Raw genomic sequence first — 16205 nt, forward strand, 5'->3', positions numbered from 1 at the left:
GTTTCCTCTATGGGAAAAAGGGGCGAAATCTTTCATCCCATAAAATGCTTTATCAATTTGCCTGATGTTAATTACAACTGGCTTTTACGTTGCAACGGAACATGGCTAAAACAGGAATGTTCGGGATATGTACAAGATATCGGAGTTTCGTAAATCCATATCTGCGTTCGCCCGAAGCGGCAAAGTTGGAACTCGGTAGTGTACCCAGCTACAAAAATAGACATTCAGATGCGCGGTGTACCTAGCACTACGCGATATACCCTCGTGAGCTCTCTGCCGGCGTGGCTCTTTTATTTACCCGCTTCCACGGCCGATATATCGCGATATCGCGAGGAACAAGTTTGGTCGACGGGAAAGCGCTCTCGCGAGAACAGAACTCGATAGAACTCGTGCCGAGGAGGAGCAGCGACGGCAAGAGACACCGTAATCGTTGCCGACGAAGGCCGGCATATCCGTTTTAGACATTAATCTTTCGAACTTTCGCGTTTGAGGGGACGAGATAACCGACATTAGTACTGCGGAAGTATTCTAGTAATGAAGTCGACTGGCCGGGGATTGTACGATTACGCCGTACTGTGTGCGCCTTTGAACGCCGCCGTTATATTCATTTGCTTCCGTGCACGAATATTATTTATCTCCCTTTGTGCTGTTACTTGATCCAATTAAAATATTGCGCTAAATTGAGAAAGATGAAAGTACCTCCACAGTGAAACGTGCGACTCGGAAGAGGGCTACAGGCCTTTTACTTTTCAAGATAGACAGTACGCTTGAGGAACCTCGTCGCACGCGCGCGCGCAGCTCCGCGAGTCTAACATTGTTACAGAATGTCATCATTTTTATTTCGCCGCTCCTCGCCTCCGCTCACTTATTTATTCCCGAGGTTCCTTTTGTGTCGTCGCATCACTCCGCGACAAGCGGAGTGAATTTATATTTTATCCATGCCATGCCATCGCTTCGTCTCCGTGCGGTCCCTCAATCTGCAAAAAATTGCGATTGTCACATCGTTAATCGTAGCCATTGCGAATAAACTTTGGCTTGGTTCGTGACGATAAGTGGCAGACACGTGTTTGACCTTTCGAGACGCGGGGTTCGCGATTCGCGAACAAAATTTCTCCACGCATGTTGCACTATTGTACAGTCGCGTTTAACCGTCGGAAATTCTCGAAGATCGCGCAACAACGCGATAATTTACGTAAGTTACCATCTTGGCTCGATATTAATCCGCCTGTGTATCGGCGGCCCGTGAGCGCGCGGAGGGACGGTAAGACTAGTACTATATCCTAATTAGTCTAAAATTGACTGGCGCATCGTACCCTCAGACATACTCTGTACCTGCACCATAGTAATCTACCATTAATACGCTCGGTTAATGAGCTTTGCCCGGACACATATTGAACAAACATTATCTCAAGATACCTCGTCGTGCCGATATTACTTCGAGGACGCAAACTGTTCGAACGAGAGAAAAACTTATTAAGCGGATGGAAGACAAATAGAATTCAGCCAGGCGCCTCTCTCTCTCTCTCTCTCTCTCTCTCTCTCTCTCTCTCTCTCTCTCTCTCTCTCTCTCTCTCTCTCCCTCTCTCTCTCTCTCTCTCTCTCTCTCTCTCTCTCTCTCTCTCTCTGTCTCTCTCTCTTGCGCGCGCGCGCGCGCAACATCGATCGCGAGTGTACGCTGCACTCGAAATTCAACCGTCTCCCGCCGACATGGCGGCATCTCGACTTCCTTTTTCTCACAGATGTTATCGTTTTCAACGGAACACTCGGACAGATCTCGAGATGTCATCGATACCCGCGAGAATTGTTCGCTTCTTCGCTGCTGCCGGCGGTAAATATAACTTGTCACGAGCTGGGAAATGAAAGAAAGAAAACGGAAGATACTTCGTAGGAAAGCGAGAGTACGCGGCCGAATCGAAGCACAGCTGAGCCGAGCTGATTTATTCGGCGTGCGATACGTTTTATGAATGCGCGTCCGAATTAATCTAAAGGTATAATCATCGCGTTAATCCGGCTCAGTTGCGCCGATACAAAATAGAACGGTGAGAGTTTTCGCTTTAATTAAACGCCAATTAAATTCGCTTTAATTAAACGTCGTTGGGCATTAAATAATCACGTAAGGCTTAATTACAGGTGTAGACCGTCGGGGCAGGCGTCACGCATCCGTACGGCTCCGTACGCGTCAGTCAATTTAATATTCGACGCGATACTCGGTGCGCGGCCGCGAACACGACGCGCGCAACGCCCGAGCGAGAAACACAAATCATGTATTAAAATTTCAATCCAATCAGTCCGTATAAACAAATTCGATGCGCGTAGTTAATTCCTTCCCTATTGTTAATGGAATCGTATGTTCGTTCGATGATGACCGAACGCGCGACGCGCGGTAGATTGATACGCTCCGGGGGAGAAGTGACGGCGACATAAAATCGCGCTTAGCAATTTTGGATGAATAATTCGAGAACTTTGAATCTCTCTGGCTCTGGTGGACGAGTTCTTCGCAGAGGAGAAATCGCTCTGACTGTTCGCGATGTATTGTTCTGCGGGGAACTACGGCGATTTCCCAGCGTGTCCCGGAAGGCTCCACTTCCTGCAACTCGAAGATTCCGCGTGGGCGCACTTTGTGACACGCCTACAGCGTGATTAACGACATGTAACACGTAACGTCAGTCCCAGGGCGCGTAACGCGATCGTTCCTGTAAAACTTGTAAAACTTGTAAAAACGCAGTGCCGGTGTATGCGAGAACGCGGATGACGTGCGCGCGCTTACGCGAACTCAACTCGGACTGGTCGATGGGACACCTCGTGCAGTAAATTAATAAACTTGACTCGACAACGACGACGACGACGACGACGACGACGATCGTGGTTGTTGTCGTTGTGCTATTAATAAAGCGCCGTTAATCAAGGAAAGTGGGGCATATAAACAATGACCGTGATTGACTAAATACGTTCTTCCGTTCCGCCGGGAGAGAAGCAGCTTTTTGCCGAAGAATATCACCGCGCGTCATTTCCGCAGGCGATTTCTGCAGGAGCATGATTGTGAGCACCATCAAATGAATCGGCTATGCAAATGCGCGCCGTACAATGCGGCGTCACGAAAGACCGCGCACCGCGCGCATAGATTCCTTTCAGCAATCCGATCTTCGCGTAGCTCACGGAGCCCGTCGTTCATCCATTAATTTCGCCGCGTACACAGCCACTCTGTCGCGAACCTCCAACTTCGCGGAATGTATTCCCCGTCAGTTCTGGCGTATGCTTGGAAGAGCGAAATCGGAGAGTTGCAACGTACTCTGACAGCCCTGCGCGGACAAACGCAATTGTAGTAAAATTTCCGCGACTGTGATGTGTTCAACAGCGCGACGAATTCACCCTAGTTAATTGTTCCCAGAATTTCATTCATTACATGAATGATAATATCGCCTGATTCGCGCTATCAAAGTTCACGTGTCCGGTGTTCCACGGCAATTCCTCCCAGTTCGATTAGCGTTCGTTAATTAACATGGCGTTTAACATAAAATCACATTACGCGCTTTGAACGACGGAAGATCCGTTATTGATATATATATATATATATATATATATATATATATATATATTCGCAGCGAACGCGAATTTATAAACAGATGACTCATTCGCGCTTTTTGCGCCAATATATGTGCGTGTGTCAGTTGCACGATATTTCTGTGGAATACAATTTATTAAAAATATGAACGGCGCGTTAAAGGACGCATCATAATTGTAAAAGTCATACGAAGAGCAAAAGAATTGTAAGGCGAGTATCGTTCGCGCGAATTCGCTTGAAAATTTCACTATCAAGCCGCGGAAGAAATTCACTTTACCCCATACCTTTACAATATGTGCGACGCTCTGTCGTGCGAAAAGAAAGCTTCTCGGTGTTCGTGCACGAAATTAAAATTTTTGTTTTTTCCTGAGCGGATAAGAGAGAACTCTAGTAATAGAGGCGCATTTACGCTCATAAATCCTTCGCGTAAACAGCGATTGCACCGCGACTTAATACGCATGTATATGCATGCAATAGTGCGCCCGTTGTTCCTTTGACAGATTTTGTTCTTGCCGGTGCTTCTAAAATATGCATGGCGTATTTCGGCCATGATTTTTGCGATTCAACTTCAAGTTCGCGCGTTTGCACCGAATTAAATATGCGTATCCTTTTTTTCTGCTTTGATATATCATATGAGATAACGATTGAAGAGTCAATGCAATTCTAAACTCGGAAACACACCGGTGCGAATAACTTCTTCCGGGAGAGCAGCGCAGAATCGCGAAATTACATTTACATATAAATTAAAATTATCACGAGTGAAGCGAACCTCAAAAAATCTGGTGCGCTGAACGACACGGAGTAATGCAAAGGCAGATGACTCGCAATGGTAAAATAAATTAGACGCTAATAATTTTCTCGTGTTTTTTCGTCTAACACCCATAAATACACACACGCACACACACACACACACCGCCACATGGTAAACCGCCGAAATCGCGTTCCCGCCAAATTTAATTGTGTGTCGTGAAAGTGCCTGTAATATCTCTTTATTAATTCCGCCATGTTTGGTTTCTTTATTGACGCCGGCTCACGCAATATCGGTACGTTGCACACGAAATGTTTATAGAGCGCGCGTTCGAGTTAAAATTTAATGATAGCTCTCACGGCACAGGAAAATTCTATTATCTGGAATTTTTTCCCAAAACAATTTTCCGGCAGTGCTTGCACGCGGATTTTTTTCTTCCCGTACCGTCGCCCGAGTATATTTCGCTCTGCAATTCAGCGTCCCCTGTGCTTCTGAAACACCTCGACTATAAAACTGCGTCCGTCTGCTGAAGAAATGGATGCATGCGAGACGTCATACTAGGTTATCTCGTGAGAATTTCATTTTCTAGTTCGCCGGACCGATACCTTTGCCTTTCTTGTCATCGTAGCGGTTTTGTTTCGCCAATCTTTGAAAACGTATTCTTCACGGTGGCGACAGGCAGGGGAATAGTCATGAGAATAAAAAGCGCGTGCGTGCATAATGAAAGGGGTGTTTTTTCTCCTGCGCTTCGTCGAGTCTGAATTATTACGAGCGGTGAAGGCACATCAATACCGCGTTAGATTAAAACTCGTACTGCGGCCGCGTAGGTACCGCCCTTTTCTCCGCGGTTATTTACCTCAGCGACGTATCTAACGCGTACCGTGTCCGGCATGATCTCTCGTTCTATTTGTGTCCTTGCTCATTATTTCGTGAACTCTCGTTTGTTACGACAAATAAAATTTACGATTCGTAAAAGCCGCGCTCTTTATCACGCCAGTCGCAATTTTTTTTTTTTGTGAAACGCGAGATGCATTACGCCAGTTGCAAACGGGATTCGGTGACCATACACGATAATTGAAAAAAATCGGGACTCGCCAAACGTTTTGGAAACGAGGGAAATTTTCCGCTCGCTAATCACTGTGAAATCACCGAGCAATCAAAACTGCTCGTGTGTGAGCGCTGGATGAAAATCTGTTGTATCAAGTGGAGTTATGCACGCGCGGTCATAACGGTAATCGTATTCGAAAAATTTTGCATTTTGAAAAATACAAATCTCGTTTTTTGACAGATCCGGAACAGAGAGATGTTGAAAATCGAATGGGAATGATATAATCGACGGTTCCAAACGATGAAGACATATTTATATCGTATAAACGATTGGACTGGTAAAATTACGACGATTGGAGCTCTTGCTCGAATATTTGACTCGTATAATCCGTTAGAAAATTAGTTTTTTTGCCTGGCTAAAGTATATATGACGAAATATAGTTTACATTCGTATATAGTCGAATGCGCGACATACAATCGCAACTTACTGCGAACAGATTACTCTTCTCGTGTGTCACTTTTAAGCTTTTAGATGTATGTAAAGCGGACTACGACAATGTGTTTACCTCGTTTGAATTCACGATTGCGTATTACTTTCAGTCAGTGGCGAAATATTTACTCACCAGATTGTTACGGACGTTTCGTTTAATGGAATTCCGCCGATTGAGCTTACATTCTGCGCGATACGTACCTGCAATGAAAAAGATTGCACAAATGGAACGAATATGCAATACAATATACGCATCATTTTGAAGCGTCAATTAAAAATATACCCAGTAAAGAGGAGCGCGCGGAACGAACTCGAGCGCGTGTATACACGAAGATCGAAAATGCTTCTGGAAACAAACAGCCGAAGAAATATTATGAAACAGTTATCTAAGGGATGGAACAATATTTTCATGTGATTATACGCCGAGAAGAAGAAATCCGAGTAATTTATGTTGACGTTTAATTTACCGTGATCGTCGCAGTGTCTACTCGGTCTATTAAAATGTTTATCACTCGTCATGCTAGTCCTCGAAATTACAATTACAAATGTCGAAAGTTGCAATTATCGAATTTGCACCACCGAGACGCACTCATCGTCCGTAGCCTAGAGAACTGTACTTATTGTTGACCGTTCGCCAGAGCATGACCAAGCAGTTGTTGCCAATCTGAGCGTAAATGCAACAGCGCGGAGATTTTGAGATGTTTCGGGGGGCAAATGTTACGTCTAATTTCAATTAAACATTACCGGAACATTACAGCAGCTAATTGCTGCTGAGGTTTGCTCCGACAAACAACTGATGATTATTGACAAGACTCAACGGACACACGGCTCGCACTCACACATTTACAATGTCGTGAGATATAAATCCATTGTACGGCACGACGCCGTACAATGGAGAATGCAGTTTCGCGAAACGGGAAAATTATACGGGACAATGTAATGTGTGTAGCGGATAGTATTACAAAGATATAATCTACCGAATTTAGAGTCGTTCTCGTAACACATAGAACGTTTAATGTTCCATTTACAACCGTGAAAATTGTTTGATATATTAAAAATTGCAAATCTTTTGCATCAGCTCGGCTTTCTATCAAGTTACGGCTAAAAAGCGTATAATGAATTATTTCAATCACTGACGAACCGAATTCATCGGAAAGTCTTTTAGAGAAAAAAATCATGTATCTCAAAATTTTTAGTAAATAAAATTCCTTCAATTGTTTGAATATTGACGCGTTTCATTTTGATTGTATTTCACATTTTCGGAAAGTAACATAAATTCGAGAGAAGACGCGCGAATCGTGTCGTTGGGATTTCTCGAGCATTACGCCCTGAGAGAGAAATGGAAAACTCGTTACAGAAGAATATGCACAATACAACGTAAGCGCGACAATACTCGCGCAAAAGGATAAGAAACACGCGCGAATGTTCCGCTTTAAGCTCATTTCTCCGCAAAGGAATCTGTCGGGCTCTCGAAGAAAGTCTAATTCAAAAGCTGCGCCGTCGTTAGGAACCTCACGATGAATTGAAAATATTTCATATAATGACGAAAAGAGAGAGAGAGAGAGAGAGAGAGAGGGAGAGGGAGAGAGAGAGGGAGAGAGAGAGGGAGAGAGAGGGGGAGAGAGAGAGAGAGAGAGAGAGAGAGAGAGAGAGAGAGCACGCGAGGCACAGGTGGATGTACAAATCTTAATGAGCAGCCGGCAAACACACAGCGGCGTTTATATTAAGAGCGATCTTGGTTTGCCGGCTGTGCTTTCCGAGTACGCTCGGCTTCGCCGTAAACTGCCGTTCGCTTTGAAAGCACCGCGCCTCTGTAATTCGTACACGGATCTTAAATCTGTCGTCAAAAGCGAAGAAACCATCGTTATATCAAACGGGATCGTTAAGCGCGAACGCGCAGATGCCTTATTTCTGCTCGACGTAGCGGCGTCTTACGCCGAATTGTTTCGCACGGGTGGTGTTGCTCGCTCTACAATACAATCTTGCGAGACGGGACGTTCTCGTGTCGCACAAAGAATTTCCATCGGTTGCGCGGTGGTTGTGCGTGTTTCTCCTCCTCTCTCCCTCCGTCTGTCTCCTTTTCTCTCGTGAGAATGAATTTTCTTATGCATTACACATTTTCTCAAGCGCAAACATTGCTTTACTATGTATTTTATACATCCGTATCTTCTCCGTTCATGGATGCAAACTTACTTTGTGATGAATATTATACGTTGTAAACATTTCCACTGTCGTCCGGTGGAGAGAGAAGCAAGCGCTTTGAATAAATTCGTTTAATTTCCAATTTGTCATCCGGGTAAAAGTATTATACATTGGAAACACGTGTGTTTGCGCGTGTTTTGCATTTAAAGTTACGAATATCGCCGTAATTGAAATGCATTTGTTCTCGGTGAGCGATCAAAACAGGCGTATTATTCAGACACGATTTACGCTTTACATCTGCGATTGCGGGTAGCAGAGTGATTAAAAGCAACTGTCATCTCCTATTTGGCATGTTTATATTTTAGCGCCATTCGCACGACAGCGCAGTGAAACCTCGTCAAGTCGGGATTTTTATTCTACATAAGAAAACCTGCGAATTCTTCGTCGAACTTGAGAGATCGATAACACTCGAGGTGTCAAGATCTGGAGATGAAGGAGAAAAAGAGGATAAAACCTGTAAATTCCGTCGCTCCTTCATTATATTTGGAAATTTTACATATACTTATCAAATGTGAACGGTGTTTGTGCAGAGTTAATGCGGAACCAACAATTTCGACCGTCGTTCCGAAAGTGGTGTTCTCGTCACGTTCTGCGCGCTAAACGCCGCGATACTAATTATTCGTGCACCAAGGTACACCGTGCGCGGTAAAAACGCAGAGCCTTTACCCACGTGACCTACTTTCCACGTCGGGAACACCGGGATCAAAGGGAAGAATCTGCGAGAGGGTCTGGAGAACGGTGCGGCTCACCGATTGATTTCACCTTTGAAGTTTCGTGAATAGGCAAATCCGATTCGGTCTCGTGCCACTTCTCCGGCGAAATATAGTTATTATTTTTCTCGGGAGAATTTATGAATAAACAATACGCGTTCTCTCTTTTTCTCGCTCTCCCAAGAGAGAGAGAGGGATCACGGACGCGTGCTCTCGGAGATAAAAGTACTCACGAGTAGCCTGTTACGCCCTTACGCTCTAATTGCCGCGAGCACGTGAATGCTGCATGCGAATACCGCGAGCGAGAGCAAGAAAGCCGAGGCCGCGGCGCGCGATAAATCTCACGAACGGTTACGTTAAATGCAGCCTCCGTGCTGTACCGCGGCGTGTAAAATTATTGCCCGACATTACTCGTTGCGTACAATAGCGGCGCGAATAAAAACGATGGTGGACGTTTCGCAGAACTTCTCGCTGCGAACGCGAGAAAGCCCGACGATGCTTCAATCGACGCGTTTTTATATCCCGCAAATGTAAATACATCGCAAGATTGCTTGCATCACAAAGAGCTCGCAGCCGCATCGTCGACTCGGACCGCGAGCGATTCTTTTTGATATTAATCGCCGACGGCGCGCGATATTCACGTTCGTCTGTAAATACATTACCGCCGCCGCAAACGCGCGCAGGAAGCACACACTCATTACGCGACAGGGCAAACAAACGATTAATGCGCTTCGATGGACACGTAACGGTACAAACACGCGGTGCGTGAAATCACCCCCGCTCGCGCGAGATCTCGAATCCAGAGATCGTCGTCAAAGCCGGTTGCTTCAGGGAGAAGGAAAGCGTACAGGGGAGTTCGATAGCTCAGGATCCTGCCAGTAATCCGTAATAATTAGACCTACATCGGCACGACAGGGCGGGACGAGACGTGGCAGCGCGTCACGAAGCGTTGTACCGAAACGCCGCTATGTACGGCACACCTGTAGCACTATAACCTTTGGCCCCACAGCCACGTTCGTCCTTCGCGCTCTCGAGCTCGGCAGCGCCGTCACGTAGCGATGGAAAAACGTGCCCGCTGAAACAGCGGTCGTATCCGAGGGAGTCAGCTTTACGGAGCTGGGTCAGCCCTGAGTTTCTTCTTCGCTACGTGCGATCCGCCAGCCCGGAGCGGCAGTCGCGCGCGAGTCCGCTCGTTTCGGTCGCGCGCATGTAAAAGCTCATACCCGCGTGATGCATGCTTTTACGATCGACCCTGTTAGGGGCATTACTATGAACCAGATTCCCGACGTCGGTCCGATACTGCCGACCGGCACCGGCCTGACATTATGACCGGTTGGAGATTATTGGCTACCAGCCGGGTCATGACCCGAAGCCAATATTAATAGAGGCGAATTGCTCATCTATTATTCGCAGCACGTCAGCTAAGGCAGCACGGCCCAATTAGTGACAGTGTCAATTTGCGACAATCGCGTCGGTTTTTCTTAGCAAATCGGACAATACGGTTCTGTATTTATTATAGATGTGTGCTTTTACTTTGGATTTTACATATTTTATATATTACCGGTTATGAGTTTCGGGTAAAATCGAAAGCCTTGATTAATGCTGGAATATCGTAATTAGAAGCGGGCTGCTGATGGTGACGTTCCGAACAGTTATTCGCCGACACTTTAGAAGTTGACAGTTAATATCAAATTTTTAGATATCTGCAGTTATTCTTTAACTTCTTCGAAACTAAACTGCCATTAAATATGACATATATGAGAATATAAATAAATTAGAAGCTTTTCACAAATTAAAAGAAATATTACGCGGTTAAAAGCCGAAAAGTCCAAATTCCACAAGAAGATCAATTTGTATATTTAGTTTAACATGTATACCATTAACTTATTAATTTATTTTCACAATGAGGCTCGATCACTAATTGGGGCGTGCAGCTTGATAATACATTTCTTATATGATGCTTATGTGCTGCGCGCTGTTGGAATGCTTATTGCGTAATGTCAAATCCAAGTCTTAAAATCACGCGCACGCAAATCGCACAGAAGTCTTTACACGCAATTCTTTGAGCGCACAGAACTTTTTGTACACTCGACATGGTAAAAATGTGCAGCACACGCTTTCCGCTTCCTTGTCCAAATCTATTCTGACACGTCCATCTGCATCGCATATATCACATGTCGCAATCGTGCAGGTGAACACGCATAATAACAAAAGCATACGCGGCGAATGTAATCGTGCGCGAAGCCGTGAAGAATGGCATTCGTTTCACACTCGTACATTGATTTCTCCTCGAGACACGGACGCTCGAAAGTTTGGAGATCTTTAAAGGCAGCCTGCGGCTTTCCGCTGCCGCTGACGAGCGCGAACGCTCGTGGTTTTCGCGCTCTCCTTCGGAGGCTGCGCGCTCGACTGAAATAAAGGAGCAGCATGCAACATTGTCGACGGGTTTCAGTTCCCGACTGAGAAGTCGCAAGGACGCGAGACAAATTGCATTTGAAAGCTGATGCTACTGCGCTTCCGATGAGAAAGCGATCGTTACATCGTTCGTTTCTCGTCGGACAATTTATTTGTCTCTTGAGAGACTGAACGTAAATCTCCACAAAAGCGTGATTTTAATTCTGATCTGAGAGAATAAAATTAAAAAATGAGGCAAATGGAATCGCAAAGAATATAACATTTTTTATTTTAATGGGAGCGGTCTCTTCCCCTTTCTCTTTCTCTGGCGACTCTCGAGCGAAATGCGCGTCAAAAGCTGAAGCGCAACCGACATGATAACATAACGATAACGAGATTGTTTCTGATCGATTTTGGAGGTAGAACACATACTCGCCATTTGATTCGTCGAAATTTACGAGAATTTCGGAGAAATATCTCGGTGGTTTTTTTGCCTGTCCGGATTGATAAAAGTCTATGAAAAGAACATTTTACTTTTTGGTAAAATATATATCTTGGTTAAAGGTAGTCTTTCATCAACCTTTTGTTAAAGATATGATATTTAAGTTCCTACAATGAAAAGTTAGAGGAGAATTATCTCATCTCCATTATTCTATTTTCATCAGTTATCTTTTATTGAAAAAGTCTGGCGCGTTAAATGTATATCATAGAATACCACTTAATTGCATACCATCAGTTGCGCGTGTATGTGTGTGCACAAGAAAAAAAGAATGTCGGAATAAGCGACGTTGATAATGATGGCCAGCATCGCGGACAGCATACACAAAATGCGCGTTCTGTCTCTGCTTCGCATAAAAATCTTGAATAATTCGATAATTCCAAAGCCTGTTAATGCAAAATGGCTGGCGCGCTCGTGGCTCGGCAGCGCAAGTTATCTCGCGGATTTCAATCGCCGCGAAAAAGTTGCGGAAAACCGCGGAAGCGATTGGTCTTAGCAACTTTATTTAATTTCGCGCTTTAAAAGCCAAGCCGCGCGCGAGAATGCAAGATAAGTTGGCTCCGCCGTCACGGATTACGCGGAGAAAAGTCTTTTCACGGATATCAAGGAAGGATGCGATAAAGTTCCTTCGACGTGACGATGGAGACGGGGGGAACCGTCGCGTCGCTCGCGTCAAGTCCGCATAATTTTCGGCGATACTGTAACTCGCTAGCAGTAATCAAGAAAATTCGTGATACGATTATAAATCTATCGCGGTGAACATGAATGATTTTCGACGGGACGTGGTGACGTCTATTCCTTGGGGATGCATAGCTGCGGCGAGATGACGCGGCTATATATTCTCTAGCGGTTTCGGATCCATCAGAGAATTTCATTCTGAGGTCACTAACACGCGCCGTCTGGTCAGGTGAGGGTATCGGTGCTGGCGGACAGCATATCAAGAAGACCGTGTAATATGACGTGGGTGTGACGAGCTATCGACGCGCTGCGATCACGATATCGATGTACCTTGATATTTCGGGCGAAAACGACGTTAGACGAGTGCGCGCCGACTAACAATCTGGGGCTTGGATCCTTCTCGCTCATGCGACTTTCTCACAAATTGCCCGCGCATCTGCGTTCCTCTTGAAATATATCAAATAGCGACCACGGGAAAAGGTAATTTTACAACGCGTGTCGCTTTTATATTTTGCATGCGTATATATCTAGAGAGAGTATATATCTAGAGATAGATAGATAGAGAGAGAGAGAGAGAGAGAGAGAGAGAGAGAGAGAGAGAGAGGCGTGAAAATAATTAGATTAAACTTGAACATTTCTTATTTTTTTATTTTCACCGACAGTAGAGCTTGGGATTTTTGCACACACAGCTTCTTTCCAGCTTTAGCATCTTCCGTACTTTTCCTTTCTCATTTTTGCTCAAATGTCACTCTAGAAAAAAATGGAGAAACAAATGTGGAACCGCATGTTTCAGTCTCGTATAAATTTTCTCCCTCCGCAGAAAAGAAAGGCGTTTCACCCGTACGGAAAAAAGAGCATTGGGAGGATGATGTTTACTGCGTAATATGTTGAATTGTGCAAATTGCGCGCTACATAAAAACAAATTTTAAATCGCTTTATTTTCTATCGCGATCCATTTTTGTTTTTTTGTTATATTTTTGTTATTTGTTTTTTTTTTTTCGACGTGTCTCATGTGCTTGAATGTTTAATCGTAGTCGGAAAAGGCAGCTACATTACACGGTAACTCACAAGCTACGCGTTACACGAGTATATATGTGCGCGTGAATGTAGTAGTAGATCTTCCGGGTTTCCGCCAGTCGGGAAAATCACACAGGCGACGTGAAGTAATGCGATTTTGGCGAACATCGGGGAGGTACGATGCAGTGGGGATGTAGGTTTTCGCAATTTCGGATCCCCGCGGGAGCCCAAGAATTTATAAGAGACTGTGAGACAGATAAATCGGATTGGAACAAGAACGTGAAAACGTATTGCCTAGTTTTCAACAAATACGTCTCGTCCGTCACGTGAATGGAGCAGCTGTGCTCCGTGAAAATATCTATTTAATGTCGGAAGAAAGGTAACGAGGTTAATGGCGATAGTAATGACGTGTTTTATTTGCGATATTTTCGAAATAAAATTTCATTTGCGCACATAGAACGATCATATACATGCAAGAGATGAATAATGTATAAAATATCAATTGAACGTGAATTAAAGGATGTTAATGATATGAATTTATATTGCGCCATACGTAAATGTCTCTCGCATGGTATAATATTCAGTGTGCTTGTATATTATGTGAAATTTCATTATTATAACATGTCTTTGAAAAAAACGTTTCCATTGTTGCCTGTTTTCCGCAATGGCGGAACTGTCTCGGTCTCGATGGGAGTCGTTTATTTCGAGCACGAGCGGTTATAATCGCGGAAAATTCATGTATTTCAATGATTTTTGAATGTCAAAAGAGAATTAAATTAAATTAAATAGTATAAAGTTATGTATAATGTTAATATTACGATACGGAGAACGTTAAATTTTATGAACATATAATGTAACGCCTGCTTCCGAGCACCGTCTGAGAGTCACGTGACTCCGCGACGGAAAACAATATATATGTTGACGAAGCTGTCGAGTGGCCATAACAGTCTTTAACGTGGCCATAAACGGATGGGGAAATGTCGTGTCGCCGGAAGGTCTCCCGTGATTTCGCGACCAAAAACAATACTCACGTATATACGAAACGGACGGTCATAATAGTCCTTGACGCACTCGTAAGACTTGGACAGAATACGTCGCGCGTGATTCTCGAATCTTCCGTGTCGATCGAAACGTATGTGAAACGCGTCAAGTTGATTCATTCGTGCGATCATCGTGTTAAGATCATCTTGTGCACTAATTATCCATCTGTAGAACTCTGACAGTGATTATTATTTTCTATCTTTATTGGCTTAAAAGAGAAATCCAATATTGAGCTTTCTCTTTTTTTGTCTTAATATGTTCACATTTTGTCATATCGCTCAACCAGCAAATTCTTTTTGTTTCAGATTCAGCGGAAACGATGGCCACGCGATGGACTTCTGGGAGGTGCCGGATTTTCGTCGGTGCATGCAGAACCGGAGGATCCGGTTCGGGCCATGCAGGATCGGCTTGAAGGTAAATACAATATAGATTCCTATATTCTTATTAATACTTGGCGGTTAAAATTTTTGTTAGTTTAAAATAGAAATATACAATATTGAATAACCTTCCCTTTTTTCGTCTTGATATGTTTACATTTTTTTCATATCGTTCAACCAGCAAATTCTTTTTTGTTTCAGATTCAACGGAAACGATGGTCACGCGATGAATTCCTGGAAGGTGCGGGATTTTTTGTGCATGCAGAACCGGAGGATCCGGTTCGGGCCGTGCAGGGTCGGCTCGAAGGTAAACACAGTATAGATTCTTACATTCTAATCAATACTTGGCGGTTAAAAGTTGCGACATAATTGTAATCAAAACTCTTTAATGTAATCAACAATGTTGTATCTTTTTGTTAAAGAATCGAAAGCAGAACGTGGCTGGCCCTGTCTTGCGGTGTTTCGGTGAGTCAAAAGAATGGGTTTTTTCAAAGGTGATGGAGAATTTAAGACAGATATTTATAAAATTCGTTGAAATTGATGCGATTTGCTTGTAGATTTCTACATATTTTATTTTTGCACATATACACTGAGAGAAATATTTTTTCTGAAATTATAATCATATTTTGGACGTCAATATATCTTCTTGTAATATTAACCAAAATTAGCAATAATAGTATGTATGTATATAAAATTATTATTACACACATTACAATAGAGCATTTATTGTTTTCCTGATTATAATTATTTTATTATGCGATTATGGCCACGAATACAGACACTTTTTCTCAGTGCACGTGTGTCACTTTGTAAAACATACTTTCACTATTATGCGCATCAGAATTGCGCTATCATCTACAAAACACGCTATTATTTTTCTCGCATTAATGGTTTAGTAATCGTCGCGAACATAAAGTTTTTAGAGTCTTTGTACGTTCATTCGCGTTATTATTATAGAAAAGTCTCATAAAGACAATTCATTAAAATTTGACAGAAATAAGTTGCGATGATAAATCGGTGACCAATTTGATCTCATGGTTCGCAAGTCGCGAGTGTATATTATCGAAACAACAAGATCTATTTATTTACACCGCCAGTATTTTACCGCGAGTACTTTAAAAGATGAAATTAGTTATACCGCGATAAATGTTTATTTAAACGCGAACTTTTTGTTTTGAGTCTTCAATTAATCGAATTTTCATAATTTCCATTTCAAAGTAAATCAAATTTACTGCAATATTTAGTTTCGATTGTCTACGTTTATATTTACTTCGCGAAATCGTTTTACGCGTGTATCACGATATTTCGATAAAATACAATATATTTACGAAACTACGATAGACTTCGCTAAAGTAGTGCGAGGTAAACCTCCGCGAAGTATTGCGGAGCATATATTTTGCTAGTGTTGGGGAGTAATCTTCCCTAAGCTAGCTTCCTTAA

At 43.4% G+C, this 16205-nt stretch overlaps 2 protein-coding genes across 5 annotated transcripts in view; one reads left to right on the forward strand and one right to left on the reverse strand.

The window, feature by feature from the left end:
* The window catches only part of LOC105184995 (leucine-rich repeat-containing protein let-4), a 102914-nt gene that overhangs the window by 36559 nt on the left and 50150 nt on the right, over positions 1–16205 (reverse strand). The window contains exon 2 of one of the 3 annotated variants that reach the window (XM_019842236.2): positions 5981–6048. The exons of the other annotated variants lie outside the window; for them this stretch is intronic. The gene's annotated coding sequence lies outside the window, so the exon portion shown is untranslated. The remainder of the gene's footprint in view (positions 1–5980; positions 6049–16205) is intronic. 3 annotated transcript variants of the gene reach the window in all.
* Positions 14118–15310, forward strand: LOC109504006 (uncharacterized). Of its 2 annotated transcripts, XM_025302046.1 has the most exons (3): positions 14118–14802; positions 14967–15072; positions 15188–15310. In XM_025302046.1, exons 1-3 carry the CDS (start codon positions 14644–14646, stop codon positions 15232–15234), a joined length of 312 nt encoding a protein of 103 aa, XP_025157831.1. In that variant the 5' UTR covers positions 14118–14643; the 3' UTR covers positions 15235–15310. The 2 variants fall into 2 exon arrangements, with proteins under 2 accessions (XP_025157831.1, XP_019697796.1); XM_019842237.2 differs by having other exon boundaries at positions 14967–15310.

This window comes from Harpegnathos saltator, unplaced genomic scaffold (assembly GCF_003227715.2).
Source record: "Harpegnathos saltator strain DR-91 unplaced genomic scaffold, Hsal_v8.6 scaffold467, whole genome shotgun sequence".
Classification (NCBI taxonomy): Eukaryota; Metazoa; Arthropoda; class Insecta; order Hymenoptera; family Formicidae; genus Harpegnathos; species Harpegnathos saltator.

Bases quoted from the DNA above. Each gene is read 5' to 3' on its own strand.
- LOC109504006 (XM_019842237.2), top strand. From the start codon at position 14,644: ATGTTCACATTTTGTCATATCGCTCAACCAGCAAATTCTTTTTGTTTC. The intron at 14,803-14,966 runs GTAAATACAATA...TTTTTGTTTCAG, and splicing joins CATGCAGGATCGGCTTGAAG to ATTCAACGGAAACGATGGTC.